This window comes from Capricornis sumatraensis, chromosome 9 (genome assembly GCF_032405125.1).
Source record: "Capricornis sumatraensis isolate serow.1 chromosome 9, serow.2, whole genome shotgun sequence".
NCBI classification, from domain to species: Eukaryota; Metazoa; Chordata; class Mammalia; order Artiodactyla; family Bovidae; genus Capricornis; species Capricornis sumatraensis.
Window position 1 is genome coordinate 6,488,473 of NC_091077.1, and position 15,825 is coordinate 6,504,297.

Here is a 15,825-nt window from a genome sequence, read left to right on the forward strand (position 1 = left end):
AAGAGAAGTTCAATGGGTAAAAAAGCCCTGGCCCATCTTATCCTTCATTAATCCGTGCCTCAGTTTCCCTCTCTGTAAAAATGAGGATAATAAAGAGTCTTACCAAAGCATTCACATCCAATCCTAAAGAAGACAAGAGAGAGAAAAATTAGGTGGCAAAAAACACATAAAAAGGCAGATTTAAGTCTAAATATGTCTATAATTACATTAAATGTAAACAGACCAAATGCCCTAGTTAAAAGGCAAAGATGGGGAGACCAAATCAAAGAGCAAAACCCAGTTCTTTGCTGCTTACAAGAGGCACATGAATAACACAAGGATACATAAAGGTGGAAGGTAAAAGGTGGATGAGAATGGAGTGTTTAAAATATGCACCAATGGAGAAGAGGTGTGTGATTTTTATATCAAAGTCCACTCTAAGGCAAGAAGCATAAAGAGGGGCATGTCATAATAATAAAAGGCTCAGTTCACCGGGAGAATATGACAATTGCAGCTCTATACACAGCCAATGACGTGGCTTCCAAATATCAGAGTATTTGGCTCACAAGGCTGATGTGAGGATTGAAGTGAAAGTGAAGTCGCCCAGTCTTGTCCAACTGTTTGTGACCCCATGGACTGTAGCCTGCCAGACTCCTCCGTCAATGGGATTTTCCAGGCAAGAATGCTGGAGTGGGTTGCCACTTCCTGAGGATTAAGTACAGATAAAGTGTTTGCTTACATCTGTGACACCTGTCAGTCACTGTTATATTACCATAATTGTTGATGTTATTACTTTATATTTGTTCATTTTAATTGTTTTTGTATTATTGTTGTTTACTACAGTTCCTTCTGCCCCTGTAACAGGGGTGGGACAGGTTGGGTAAATGACTCCATTATGCAGATGAAACAGATCCAGAGATGAGCAGAGATTAGTCCAAGTCCCTCAGAACCAAGACTGGCCCAAGGTTTATTTGATATTCATTCCCAGGCAATTTCACATAATCCTGCTATCTTACCACCTCTTCTGGCTGGCCAGCCTTCCTTCCTTTCACAGTGATTTCCCTGAATACCTCTCCCTGTTTTGCGCCAGGCACTATCACTATGTAGGTCTCAGGACTAAAACGGTGAGAAACAATATATTCTTCCTAGATTTGGCGGTGGTTTAGTTACTAAGTGGTGTCTGACTCTTGCGACACCATGGACTGTAGCCTGCCAGGCTCCTCTGTCCATGGGATTCTCTAGGCAAGAGTACTGGAGTGGGTTGCCATTTCCTCCTCCAAGGGATCTTCCTGACCCAGGAATCGAACCTGGGTCTCCTGCCTTGCAGGCAGATTCTTTACTGACTGAGCTATCACTACATAGGTCTCAGGACTAAAACAATGAGAAACAACATATTCTTCCCAGATTTGGAGGGTCTTCCAGTCTACTGGGAGAGGCAGAAGTCAACAGATGGCACAGACAGAAGTAAATCCCCGATGAAGTATACCAAGACTGCACCAATCAAGACACCTAGTCTTGCCTTGGGGAAGTCAGGGAGAGCTTCCAATAGGAGGTGACCTCAGAGCTCCTATCTGACAAATTATCTCCAAAAGCGATTTACCTCCCACAATGTTAGCTACCTCCAAAAGCCAGCGTTTCATTTATTCATTAATTCAGTTACTCATTCATCTATTTAACTCCCATAGACCCTAAGCATCATTCAAGGAGGTGGTAAGGATAAAACAGGCAAAATTCTTTCCAGAATGGAGCAGAGTTAGAGGAAGCCAAAGAATTAGCAAGATCATTTTGGAAGAGGGTAACTGCCAGGAAGAAAAAAAAATAGAGTGAAGGAGGAGTAAGTGCCCCCCCTTTCAAAACACGAGCCATAAAACCCCTTCTAATCAAAGCTGCCACCTTCTCCTTGGGGCCATGGGCACCTTATCATACTCCAGCAGGGGAAGAAAGGAGGCGGGATTCCTCCCAGTGGCCCTGCTCTTTCAGCAGTTAACCTAGCCATTATTGAGTTCCTCCAGTTTGCACCAGGCAACCTTCCCGGGATTAGACAGACCACGTTGCGCCGGGGGTGGGGAGGTGGGGGTGGGGTACCAAGGTTCCGTGTGCCCTTGGGCACGTCGCTTTCCTCGGAGCCTGTGATCTACAGAAGTAACTAGGGATTCATGGTGGGTTATCCAGCAGTCTCAGAACTGCCCTGACCCGCAAACCTGAGTTCCTTAAGAAAGTACCATTTAATGCTGTCCTCCCAACACCCCTCAAGGTGAGAGTGCGTCGATAAAGGTGTTTATCCCCATTTCGCAGATGAGCCGAATGTCAGACAAGCGGTTAGTCTGACCAGGCTGCGCGGTGCTGACCTGTGAACTGACTAGGATCTACAGCACCCCCACCCTTACCCCGGATCCCGCCTCCGCCCTCTCCCCCGCCCCTGGCCCCGGTCGGGGGGGTGGCGCGGCGGCCTCTGCCCCTTTAAGAACTCCCCGCTGATACAAGCAGGAAGGGGGCGGTGCCTGTGCCGGAGACGGATGTGCGCGCACACCAATGGACGCTGTAGTCACTGCGGCGGCGTCCAATGGGTGCGGTGAGGGCGGGGCTGGGCGCCAGAGCCTGGTTCCCGAGGCGCGGCGGCCGCGGCTGGGGGCGGGGAGGGGGGCGCAGGACCCCAGGCTGGGGTCCCGGAGCCGGAGGCACGTGTCCCGGGGCGCCAGCGGGGCCGCGTCGGCCCGAAGCACTGCCCGGGCCTGGGCTAGTCCGGGGCCCGGCGCGGCAGGGGCTGCGACTGCTAGGCGGGGTGAAGGGCCGCGGGGGAGGCGAGCTGGGGGGCGCGGGGGGGTCGGAGTGCCCGAGGGGGTGCTACCTGGGGGGGCGACCAGGAGTGGGGGCCACGGAGGGTCAAGAGCAGCGGGTGGGGGCGCTGCCGGCTGAGTCGTGCAGGGCCAGGGGTGCCCGAGGGTTGCGGGGGGTCGGGAGCCCCAGACTGGTGGCGTCAAATAGGCGTGGGGCGTTGAGGACTTGGGTGGGAGGTTGAAGGAGGGCCAGGCCGGGGCAGGGGGCGTCTGGAGAGCCTAGGGTGTTATGGGATTGGGAAGGGGGCGTCTGGGGAGATCAAAGTGTTCAGGGGCGACAGACCAGCTGTGGGGGAAGCTGGCCCGGGCTGGGGGCGGTGGTTGGGGTTGGGGGAGGGCTATTTATGCGAGCGCAGGGGATTGTGGGGGTTGGGGCTGGGAGGGTCTCAGAAAATGGGACCCGAGCCCGGAAGGGGCAGGCAGGTGAGAGTTAGGGAGGAGATGCTGTGGGCCATAATGACGGTTTTACCACCTCCTGAGCTCGGGGCCTAGGGGAGCGAGTCAGTTCTTGATGGTCCAGGGAAGAAGCCGTGGGGGTCTCGACCACTTCTGTAAGGGGGAGGCTACTTCGAGGGTGGTCAGAAGGCCTGAGGAGAGAAGGGGCTCCTAGGGAATGGTTTGGGACACGGTCCCTGGTGTTGGGGGGTGGTATTAGGTTCAGGAAGGTATTGCGAAGGAATGCCTTGGGGTTTCTGGGAGGCTCCCCTTAGGAGATGGGACAACTGAAGGTGGGGAGCCCTGGTAAAGATTCACTTTATTTTTCTCTTGGGCTCTAAAAATAGCCTCCCCAAGATCTCAGGGGTTGTCCCCCAGAAAAAAATCCCAGCACCCACTCTGGGCAGATTAAGCCCCAGGTTCCAAATCTTGCATCCTGTGGTTGCCTTGCTCTGTGACCTTGGGCAAATGGCTTTGCCACTCTGGGCCTCAATTTCCTTTTCTACAAGGGGATGTTCTCTACTTCCCAGGGTGTTTATAAAGATTAAATAATAATTAACTCTAATAATAGCTACTGCTGTTTGAACCTGATGCCAGGGTTTGGTGAGTGGGTTGTTAAATCCTTGGAACAAACCAGGATTGTTTCTCTACCCACTGTACAGATGAGGAAACTAAGGCCTGGAGCCCCTGAGTCACACAGCAAGTGATGGGCACTGTGGGGAATGGAGGCAGAGGAGATTTGAGGGGTGTGATGGGATTCTTACCCCATCCATTCCCCCCACCAGGGCCAGTTCCCATCCCCCCAGCAGCATGGCATCCTGTGCTGAGCCCTCTGCTGCAGACCCTGAGCCCACTGCTCCGCCGCCTGCTGGGGTCCCCCCACTTGAGGACTTCGAGGTGCTGGATGGGGTGGAAGACGCTGAGGGCGAGGAGGAGGAAGAAGAGGAGGACCTGAGTGAGCTGCCGCCACTTGAGGATGTGGGGCAGCCCCCACTGGAGGAGGCCGAGCAGCCTGGGGCCCTGGCCCGAGAGTTCCTGGCTGCCATGGAGCCCGAGCCTGAGCCCGCCCCGGCCCCCGACGAGTGGCTGGACATCCTGGGTAAGGAGCAGGGGTGGCTCGGGTTGACCCATGGCGCCCAGACAGCTCAGGTTTGGGAATGACCTTGGCCTAGGCCTTCTCCTCTCCTGAGCCTCGTTTCCCCATCTCTGTCGTGAAGGAGATTGGAAGTAAAACGTGGTAACCACGGTGATCACTAGCCACAGGCAATTGCTTGAGACACTTCATGTTTATGAGCCCTTTTCTTGTCTCTCTCTCTCTCTCTCTCTCTCACACACACACACACATACACGTATGACTTGCTTTCTCAGAGCTGCTAACAGGACTCAGAGACGCTGAATCACCTGCTCAGAGCCACACAGAGCTCTCAACCCCCATTCCTTTTCTTGGCATTTGTCTGACCAGTGCCTGACCCATGCCCCCCAAAACTGTGTTCTAAGGTCAAGTAGATCTGTGGAACATCCCATTCATAGTCTTCATTAGTGTGCTCAGTGTTGAGAAAAGTCCTGGAAGAGAGAAACTAGGAGATCCCATATGTGCTGCAGCGTCCACTAAACACTCCATCACAGCAGCTCTGGAAAATAAACACAGTACTACTAGTTCTGATACCTAGAACACTCAGTAACGCTAATGTCCACACAAATGATAGCGCATCACTAGTAAGTAGATTCAAATGATACAGACACTGGTAAAACCAAGTTGGTACTGATTTCACCTCCACTACAGATACAGACTTCACTATGCCTAAAAAAAACGACAAGCAGCAGGTGATGTTTACTAAGCAGTGGTTCCGTGCCAGGCCTGTGCATCCTCTGATTTTATCCTCTCAGCAACCTTGTGCTGTAATTCCTACCATATCCCTGTTTGACAGTTAGGGAAACAGGCTCAGAGAGGTGAAGGCACTTGTCCAAGGTTGCACAGGCCCCTTGGCTCTGTTAAAGTTTGGGAAGTTCTCTACTGACAGGAAGGACTGCCCTGCTCCCTCTGTGAGCATGAGGATGGCTCTGTTTGTTTATATTCGAGCCAGCCACTCTCTGAGGCCAGAATTCAGGCTTCTAGACAAGGAAACTGAGGCCTTGAGAGAAGCTGTGATTTACCCAGAGTTTCCCCGGGCAAGAGACAGCGCCTGGTTGAGATCCTACCAACATATCCCCTGTTAGTGTCCAGAAGCCTCAAGACACAGGATCCCTCGGCATCCACTAGATAAGTGGTTCTGAAACTGGATGCAGGGGCGGGTATAAGTTGGGGAGCCCTGCAGAAATTTGGAACACTCTAGAATATTCCACAATTCGAGTAGATCTCCCTGCTCATCATCTTTAGACTAGGGTCTGCTCCGACTCATGGCAGTGTTTTCCAGACCTGGGGACTTACAGAATACAGGTACTTCTTGTACACTGGGTGGCTGCAGGTGACGTTGGTCTCTTGTGCCCCGTAGGTATAAGCCCTCTATCACCCCAGCAGTTGTAATGGGATGACTGTGGGTGTCTTCATTGTGGGGCTCCTGGAGTGGGTTTGTGAGGGCCTGGGGCCTTATGCCTGGTCCTCAGGAGGTGTTGGCTGTGGCCATCTGGCCATCCCTAAAATTGGGGTATGGGGAGGAACGTAGTGGTCTCCTTGGTGGCTGGAGTGGGGAGCTAGGGGTTACTTTTGCTTTTAGGTCTTTCCATGTGATGTGGTGCTTTAGTCGGGACGCACTCCTGGCATCACAGGTACTCTACTGACCAAGCAAGCTACTCTCTGGGTGTCACCAGGAGAAGCCCCAGCCACCCCATTTCGTGGCTGGGTAAACTGAGACCCAGATGTTTCAGGGCTGAGATTGGAACCAAAGGAGAGGGGACGGCAGCGCTCTAGAGTCTCTTTTCTGGGCATCCCAGCTGCCTTGACTGTGATGGGCAGGAGGGCTTTTCTCAGCCCTTTGCCCTCACTGAGCCGAGATGTTTTCCTTCTTCTCCTCTTCTTCTGGCCGCTTGTGGGATCTCAGTTCCCTGACGAGGGCTTGAACCTGGGTCCCAGCAATGAAAGTGCAGACTCCTAACCATTAGGCCACCAGGGAACTCCATTTTCTTTTTGAAAATTATTTTTAATTTAGCAATTAACTAGATGTATGTGTATACTGACGTTTTCCTTTTAATTAGTTTGTTTCTGGCTGTGCTGGGTCTTCGCTGCTGCTCTGGCTTTACTCCGGTTTTGGCGAGCAGGGGCTACTCTGCAGTTTTAGCGCGTGGGCTTCTCATTGCTCTGGCTCCTCTTGTTGCTGAGCGCAGGCTTCAGTAGTTGCGGCTCCCGGGCTCTAGAGCACAGGCTCAATAGTTGTGGCGCACGGGCTTACTTGCTTTGTGGCATGTGGGATCTTCCCAGATCAGGGATTGAGCCCATATTTCCTGCATTGGCAGGTGGATTCTTTACCACTGAGCCAACCAGGGAAGCCTCATTTATTCATTCTTAATTTTTGGCTGTGCTCGATCTTCACTGCTGTGCACAGATTGTTCTTTGTCATGGAGTGTGAGCTGCTCTAGCTGTGGTGAGCTGGCTCAGCAGTGGCAGTCCACGGGCTTCGCTGCCCTGCTGCGTGTGGGATCTTAGCTCCCCAACCAGGGATCAAACCCTGCCTTGGAAGGTGCATTCTTAACCACTGGACCTCCAGGGATATCCCCCCTCCTTTGATTTTCTTAAGATAACAGACCAGCCAGCATTCACGGAGCCCATCCCAGGGCCAGTATCGTCAGTCCCCAAATCAATACTTCCATGCCCACTGTCCAGCCAGGGACACTGGGACCCAGAGGCATGGGGTCACCTGCCCAGTCAGTGGGAGAGGGGCCACTGAAAACTCAGCTTGTGCCCTGGTGCTGTGCCACCCCCAGGAGAGGCAGAGCTGCCGGTGACGGGAGAGTTTGCCCAGGGGGCAGCCACTCATCTCAGCCGCTCGGTGACAGCCTGTTTGTTCCCTCTCCTTGGCAGGGAATGGGCTGTTGAGGAAGAAGACTCTGGTTCCAGGCCCACCGGGCTCCAGCCGCCCAACCAAGGGCCAGGTGGTCACTGTGCGGCTGCAGACGTCGCTGGAGAATGGCACGCGAGTACAGGAGGAGCCGGAGCTGGTGTTCACCCTGGGCGACTGCGACGTCATCCAGGTGAGAGGAGGGGCGGGGCGGGGGTGAGCTGCGGGGTTGTGCTGGTCGTAGGGGGGTGTGCAGGCTCCGCTGTGCTGCTGCTCGGCCCACTCCACCAGTTCTGCCCCCCCCGCCCTCCCAGGCCCTGGATCTCAGCGTCCCGCTCATGGACGTCGGGGAGACGGCGATGGTCACTGCTGACTCCAAGTACTGCTATGGCCCCCAGGGCAGGTGAGAACCTGCTGCTTACAGGGGTCCCTGTGGGGATGCAGGAGTGGGTGGGACCCCATCTGTCTGCACACTCCATAGAAGAGGAGTCTGAGGCTCAGCGAGGGAGATCCTGCTCCAGGCCACGGAGCTCAAGGGGAGCAAGAGTTAACTCCCCTTGTGTTTTACTGAGGAGGGGGTGGCAGCCCTTTCCCGCCCGCTCCTGAGCCATCCCAGTGTGCCTGGGGGTTCAGTCACGGTGGCCGCTGGGTCTGAGTGCTATCCCCATCCCATCCCCCAGCAGGAGCCCATACATCCCCCCGCACGCGGCCCTGTGCCTGGAGGTGACTCTGAAGACTGCTGTGGATGGGCCTGACCTGGAGATGCTCACGGGGCAGGAGCGTGTGGCCCTGGCCAACCGGAAGCGGGAGTGCGGCAATGCTCACTATCAGCGGGCCGACTTCGTGCTGGCTGCCAACTCCTACGACCTCGCCATCAAGGCCATCACTTCCAGTGCCAAAGGTGACCGCCAGGTCAAATCCCAGCACCTCCCTGCAGAGCCATCCCCACTAGTGCTAGAAACTTCAAGCCACAGAGGGCCCCAGATTCAAAATGTTCTAGAAAATTCTAGAATCTGGGTGGATGTTCAGCTATACCTAGCCTGTAGTTACCACTGGTGGTGGAGGTTTAGTCACTAAGTTGTGGCCAACTCTTTTGCGACCCCATAGACTGTGGCCCACCAGGCTCCTCTGTCCATGGAATTTCCTAGGCGAGAACACTGGAATGGGTTGCCATTTCCTTCTCCAGGGCATCTTCCTGAGCCAGGGATCGAACCTATGTCTCCTGCTTGGCAGGCAGATTCTTGCCACTGAGCCACCTGGGTGATTAAGCCTCCCTAGGTCAGGACTTGTATCCCAGGTCAGTGGAATGTTATGGAGTGCAGATAGATGTTTAAAATGTGGTTGACTGCAGACATTGTCGATCCACGTGTCCCGTGATCAGGCCCTTGTTCACTTAGGCTCCGTTTTGTAGACTCCTTGGGAGTGCCCTGAGGATGGTGCTGGTCTTGGCCTGTGTTAGGATGGGGAAGCTGAGGCCAGAGAGGCCTGAGTCCCTCAAGGAGTAGGTGGTAGAGGTCCCACAGCACTGGGAGCTTGGAAGTCCCCTGCCTCCTGTCACTGGGACACTCAGAGACCCTCCCCCGAGTCTCCTCCACCACCAGGGTGGACCTGGCCTGGATCTGGTCGCTCTGCAGCTGGATGGCTGGGGAGAGGGCTTGGAGGCATGGTCACAGCAGCTGTGGCTGCGTGCTGTTCCCCTCAGTGGACATGACATTCGAGGAGGAGGAGCAGCTCCTGCAGCTGAAGGTGAAGTGTCTGAACAACCTGGCGGCCTCACAGCTGAAGCTGGATCACTACCGCGCAGCGCTGCGCTCCTGCAGCCTCGTGCTGGAGCACCAGCCTGACAACATCAAGGCTCTCTTCCGCAAGGGCAAGGTGAGCTGTAGCTCGCAGGCTCCCGGTGGGCAGGCTGGCTCCCCATCCCAGGGCAGTGAGGCTGGTCTCCCACCCCAGCCTTGAGAAGGGCGTGAGCATCAGCCAACCAAGCTCCCCAGGGTACAGATGGGAAAACTGAGGTTCAAATAGGTGCAGGGCTGTGGCTTGGGTCACAGCAATTCCTTGACTGAGGCCATGTTTGAGCCGAGCCCTGGGTCTTAGGTTCCCTCTCTTCCCCGGCACTGCCACCTGGCCCATCCGTAATTGTTCCTCGCATATAACCCTTGTGACTGCCATTTCCCCCAGTAAAAGCTGGGTCCTTCTCGTGGACTTCAAGGCTGAGAGCCATCTGGTCTTTCCCCCTGCCATCACCTTCCAGTCTGCTGTTGGTTGGTACTGGGGCTAGGTCTGCTGCTGCCCCAGTGCCTTTGCGTGGGCTGTCCACGCCCTGTTTACTCCCGAGTCCTTCCCTCATCTCCTTCAAGCCTTTGCTGTGATGTCACCTCCTCAGGAAGGCCTCCCTACAACCCGCCTGCCCTGTCTTCCTGTTTCCCATGTCACTGTCAGCATGGGCAGGTGTCATGCCTCTTGTCCGTTTCCCTTCCCAGAAGGTGGGGATTTTGTATGTCGTATGCGTGCGTGCTAAGTCGCTTCAGTCGTGTTCGACTCTTTGCGACCCTATGGATTATAGCCCACCAGGCTCCCCTGTCCTTGGGATTCTCCAGGCAAAAGAATACTGGAGTGGGTTGCCGTGCCCTCCTCCAGGGGATCTTCCTGACCTAGGAATTGAACCTGCGTCTCCTGTGGCTCCTGCATTGCAGGCGCATTCTCTACCACTGAGCCACTTGGGAAGCCCTTTGTATGTCTCATTCACAGCTACATCTCTAGCGCTGCAGATAGAGCCAGGCACACAGTAGGTGCTGAGTAAGTGCAGGTGGAGCGTGGCGGGGAGCTTGGCCTGAGTGGACGTGACCTGAGTTGCTTTTGTCCCTGTCTCTGTTCATCCTCACTCTGCTGGGAGAGGGGGTGCCTTCAGCACTTTTTAGCAGTAAACTGAGGAAACTAAGGCATAAGCAAATGCTGGGTCACTTAGTGTGTCAGAGACCTGGAGAAGGAAATGGCAACCCACTCCAGCATTCTTGCCTCGGAAATCCAGCAGACGGAGGAGCCTAGTAGGCTACAGTCCATGGGGTTGCAAAGAGTCGGACATGACTGAGCGACTTCACTTTTACTGAGCAGGCCAGCCAGTGTTTTTTAAAGTACTTTCTGGGTATAAAAACGTGAGGAGAGAAAAGATGCTGACCCTGTTTTTCAGGGTTTAAAAGAATCCTCTTGGGGGAAATGAGACTGTCGGTTCTTGTAGCCTCACACCTGTTTGGGTCTGCTGGTCTAAGGTGATGGAAACCCACTCAGATTCAAGCAGAAGGAACTGATGGCTTGGGGAACTGCCGAGTTTCAGGCCTCGCTGGCTTCAGTCACAGCTGGACCCAGGTGTTCAGCAGTGTTACGGAGATACCTGTGTCTGCCTGCTGTGTTCATTTCTCAGGGACACTCCGCTCTCAAGATGCTCCCTCCTGCTCTGCCAAAAGGGCCAGCCATCCTTTCCACTAAGCAGCTGGCCTCCCAGTGCTCCCAGCATAGTTCCGGCTGGATCTCATTGGCTGGCTTGAGTCACACGCCTGGCTCTGAACCATTCAGTGTGGCCAGAGCTTTGGCAGCTTCTGGTTGGCTTCTCGAGTCGGCCAAGGTGGTGAGGGAGGAGGAGAGATAGTGCCTGGGCCACTTGCATGGGGTGAAACCAGCGTTCATGGGAAGGGGCACCGAGCCTGGCGCGCCGCGCAGGTAGTTGAGGGCTCCGGGGAGCAGTCTAGGGGTGACTGGAGCCCTGGGCCAGTTGCTGGAGATAGACTTGGAACTAGTCAGATGGCTGGGAGCCTGGCAGAGCTGGGTCTCTTGAAGGAGAACGTGGCCCAGCTTGGGTCCAAGTGATAACTCCCCACTTGCTCCTGCAGGTGCTGGCCCAGCAAGGCGAGTATAGTGAGGCCATCCCCATCTTGAGAGCAGCCCTGAAGCTGGAACCTTCCAACAAGGTGAGCAGAATGGGGGCACCCTGAGACTTGCCATGCTGACCTGTCCGGAAGTTCCTCCTGTGGTCTGCCCCTTATCTTTCTTGCTGTGGCTCTCCCCTGTAGAGTTTCTATCCGGGCAGTAGCAGAGGGTACATGACTGAAGGGCCCCAACCTGCCTGCTGAGACTCTTTTTGACCCCTGCAGAGGCAGTCTGGGCTCTCACCCCAGCAGGGGTTTTAGAGGTCAAGGGCACTGCCAGCCTGGCCAGTGCTGGTGTTTTCAGCTTCCTTCCCAGAATATTTCTTCTTGGAAACCTTCCTCTGGCCACCCTTGCCCCACCTCATCTTCTGGCCTCCTCGGAGGATGCAGACAGCAACCCCCACTTTGCTAATGCCCGGCGAGTAGCAGACAGCTCCCAAGGCCCAGCGGTTCCAGCCCCAGCGAGCCCCCAGGCCCCAGGGAGGCAGGCTGCTAGCAACAGTGGTTGGCTTCTGCTCTCACAGACGATCCATGCAGAGCTCTCGAAGCTGGTGAAGAAGCATGCGGCCCAGAGGAGCACGGAGACCGCCCTGTACCGGAAGATGCTGGGCAACCCCAGCCGGCTGCCTGCCAAGTGTCCTGGCAAGGGTGCCTGGGTGAGCAGGGGCGGGCAGGCACAGGGAAGCTCCCAGAGGAGGGCTGTGTGCAGGGTACACCATGCAGAGGGAGCTTCTTCATTTTGCAACATCAGTGTCTTCCTGAACTGGGTCATGCTGGATCGTGCTGGGGACATGGACGCAGAGAGTCCCCAGCACTGTGTGATCAGAGCCAGAGCAGAAGATACAACACAGTCAGGAGGGCTCGGGCAGAGGAGTGCTGGCTCCCTTCAGAGGGGAAGGGGAGGTGTACCAGAGGAGGGGGGCTTGGCTTGAGTTTTGATGCAGGTGTAGGAGTTTTCCGAGAGGTAGGCAAGGCATTTTCAGGCTGTGGTATCCTGGGAGGCCCGTTGGGACCGTAGTTGTTGGCTGAGGTGCAAGCCATCTGTCTTGACCACTGTCTAGCCTTCTTCTCCCTCTCCTTTATCCACAGTCCATCCCATGGAAGTGGCTGTTTGGGGCAACTGCTGTCGCCTTGGGGGGCGTGGCTCTCTCTGTGGTCATTGCTGCCAGGAACTGACCGCCCAGGTGGCCACCATCCCCTCCACTCACCGTGGACCCCCATCCTGTGCTCCCTAACTCCCCCAGGCTCCCTGTCCACTGCCCTAACTGGCCTAGCCCCCTCCTCCGGGGCGGGGGCAGTGAGGTTTGGGGGTCACGTGGCCCCACGAGCAGGAGGGACTGAGCCCTATTGGAGGAAAGCGAGGCAGGGCCCGGACCCCACATCCAGCCCGGAGCAAGGGGGCCCTCATTGCTCCAGACCCAATTCCCACCCCACCCCCGGGGTGAGGTCCCAGCAGGGATCAGTCCCAGTGTCCTCTTCCCAACAGGCCTGGGGGCAGCCCTCCCCCTGCCCAGCCCCTTTCCAACCTCCAGCCCCTCCTGCCCTGCCTGCTGCTCTCTGTCCAGGCCCCCTCCACCCACACACAGTGAAATAAAAGCCTCCCACCCCGCTCCCTGCTCGTTCTGGAACCTTCTTTTAGCGTCACTTGGGGCTGAGCCGGAGGCCTTTTGTACCACATCCAGGGTCACAGAGGACGGTGAGTGTGGCCAAGCCGGGACTAGAGGGGGCTTGTCTGCTCTCAGGCCACAGCACACCCTCTGTGCTGAGTGGGAAACAGACCTGGCCTAGTGGGGCCTTGTGCTCAGAGTGCCTGATCAGACTCGGCGGGAGTTCACTGCTAGGTGTGGTCCTTACCCCACCTCTCAATTCTGTCGCCTCATCTGCAGCGGGGGACCCTGATGGGACCTCACTGGGGACTGTGCTGAGCCCTCAGTGACCACAGAGGTCTGGCTGTGCAGCAAGCAGACAGACCCGTATCTGGGCAGCAGCATAGCTGGTGTAAAGGCCCTGGAGCAGGATGGAACCTGGTATGTTCAAAGGTGATAAAAAGTGGGTGCTCAGCAGAGCTGGACCCTGCAAGGCCTCTGGGGAGGGGTGGGGTTGATTCCAGGAGCTGCGTCCCATCTCCTTTTCCCAACAACCCAGGCTATAGGAGCTTCTCCCCAAAACGCTGCCCACCGTCCCAACCAGGATAGCCAAAGCCAGTGTTTGGCACCTTTATCAACCTGAGTTCCTTCTTGCTCTTTTAGCCTGCCTCCAGGAAAGGAGATCTCTGAGGTAGACCACACAAGTGTTTGGCTCATGCCCAGCCCCTTACTAGTGCTTCCCAGGTGGCGCTAGTGGTAAAGAACCCACCTGCCAATGCAGGAGGTGTGAAAGGAGCAGTTTGATCCCTGGGTTCAGAAGATTCTCTGGAGGAGGAAATGGTAACCCACTCAAGTATTATTGCTTAGAGAACCCCATGGACAGAGGAGCCCACTGGGCTACAGGCCATAGGATTGCAGAGTTGGACATGACTGCAGCGACTTAGCGCACACCCCCTTACAGTCCAGGAGGAGAAGCCACTGGCCACAGCCACCCAGCAGAAAGTGGCCGTCAGGCCTTGAAACTTGATCTTTGCCCTGCTTGCTCCAGGCCCTCTCGGGGCCACTTGGATTACTCTTAGGGCACATCTGGCCGTAGCTTGGAACTGAGCCTACTCTGCACCACTCAGTCCCCTTAGGTTTCTATCTTGGCCGCTGACGGGAACAGGGTTCCGTGGCAGGCGCTGGGGTGGGGGCCGTGGGTTGGCCAGGCCTAGGAGGCTTGCATCTCAGGCAGGATGCCCCCTCTCTGCTCGGTCTCCGTGGTTTCAGGCTGGGAAGCTGGCCTGATGGGCTGTGGGCTGGTTGGGGCGACTTTCTGGCCTGGCTGTGAGGGCCGTCACTGCTGCCGCTCCTGAGCACTGGCCGTGCAGCACTGGCGTCCGTCCACCGTGGGCCCGCAGCAGCCTTGTTCTGTGCCCGTTTCGTCATATACTCTGGGGACAAAGCTTTTGTCAGGTGTGTCGTGAATATATCTCCCACTTTGTGTCTCACTTTTCATTTCCCTATCATTTATTCATTTGGCTGCACCATGTCTTAGGCGCAGCATGTAGGGTCTCTTCGTTGTGGGATGCTAACTGTTGGTTGTGGCATGTGGGATCTAGTTCCCTGATCAGGGATTGAACCTGGGTCCCCTGCACTGGGAGCATGGCAGTTTTTAACCACTGGGCCCCCAGGGAAGTTCCTCACTTTTCATTTTCTGTTCATTCAAAGAACAGACATTTAAATTTGATGCAGTCCAATTAGTCATTTTTTCCCCCTTCATTCCACATGCTTTTCGTCAAAACTTGCTGAGCCGTTTGTAGAGATTTTCTGGTTTTTCTTTTAAACCTCTTATGGCTTTAACTTTTATATTGAGATCCAGGAGCCACTTTGAGTTAACTTTTCTAAGTGGTGTGAGGTTGGGGTTGAGGTTCAAATTTTTCCAAATAACCATCCAGTTGGGTTCCCAGTGGTGCAGTTAGTAAAGAATCTGCCTGCCAATGCAGGAGATACAAGAGATACTGGTTCGATCCTTGGGTGGGGAAAATCCCTGGAGTAGGAAATGGCAACCTATTCCAGTATTCTTGCCTGGAAAATACCAGGGCAGAGGAGCCTGGCAGCTACAGTCTATGGGGTCACAAAGAGCTGGGCACAACTGAACATGCATGCATGTGTCCAGCTGTTGCAGAAACATCTGTGGGGAAGACTTTGTTTCCCCTAGTGAGTTACTATGATAGCTTTGTCAAATAGCAACTGAGGAACTTCCCTGGTGGTCCAGTGGCTAAGACCCTGCATTCCCAATGCAGGGGCCCACGTTCTATACCTGGTCAGGGAACTAGATCCCACAAGCTGCAACTGAGAGTTTGCATACCACAACTAAAGATTCTGCATGCTGCAACTAAGACTGGAGCAGCCAAGTAAGTAAATATTAGAAAAAGAAAAAGCCACTGACCACACACCTGTGAGTCTTTTCTGACTCTGCTCCATGCTGAGAGTTTCTGTGTCTGCTTGGCAGGTTTCACGTGTCCTGAAGACTAGCTTTTTAGTGATGATGGAGTCGGGCTGGTTGGGCCTCCTTCCTTTGCCCCTCTTCTTCATGGTTGCTCTGGTTGTGCCCATTCTTAGCCGAGCAGATGAAAGCTCAGAGAGGAGACAGATCCTGCCCAGGGTCTCACTACCTGGAAGTAACAGGCAGGATTTGGCCCAGGTCAGCCTGCCTCCAGAGTCCAGGCAGCTGTTTCTGCATCTTACTGCAGGTTGAGGCCAAGAGGTAAGAAAAGCCTTGAATGCCAGGGCCAGGTGGGGACTTAAGTGTATCCATCCCCTGGGTCATTCCATCCTCAGTGGTGTGAACAGGACAGCGGTAGGGAGCCAGAGGGGCAATAAGGTTACCCTAAGGACACAGGAGGCCTGTGGGGGATGTCAGACGGGGCTTGCTCCCAATTCAGGCACAGTATGTGCAAAGGTGTGCTGGCTGGACAGCGTGTGCTGTGTTCAGAGATTGGATGGATGGATTTTCTTTCTTATCAAAATGTATACCAGTGCCTTCTGTGTACCCTGTCTTGAGTGATGACTCAGCCTAGCCCTTGCCCTC

At 55.1% G+C, this 15,825-nt stretch overlaps 1 protein-coding gene across 3 annotated transcripts; it reads left to right on the forward strand.

Moving 5' to 3' along the window:
• Window positions 1-2,577: 2,577 nt before the first annotated feature.
• On the forward strand, window positions 2,578-12,760 carry FKBP8 (FKBP prolyl isomerase 8). 3 transcript variants are annotated; one of them, XM_068979891.1, is made up of 9 exons: window positions 2,578-2,657; window positions 4,037-4,350; window positions 7,267-7,436; window positions 7,558-7,646; window positions 7,924-8,144; window positions 8,946-9,118; window positions 11,131-11,208; window positions 11,691-11,822; window positions 12,256-12,760. In XM_068979891.1, exons 2-9 carry the CDS (start codon window positions 4,062-4,064, stop codon window positions 12,340-12,342), a joined length of 1,239 nt encoding a protein of 412 aa, XP_068835992.1. In that variant the 5' UTR covers window positions 2,578-2,657; window positions 4,037-4,061; the 3' UTR covers window positions 12,343-12,760. The 3 variants fall into 3 exon arrangements, with proteins under 3 accessions (XP_068835992.1, XP_068835995.1, XP_068835993.1); XM_068979894.1 differs by having other exon boundaries at window positions 7,927-8,144; XM_068979892.1 differs by having other exon boundaries at window positions 2,632-2,761.
• The last annotated feature ends 3,065 nt before the right edge of the window (window positions 12,761-15,825 follow it).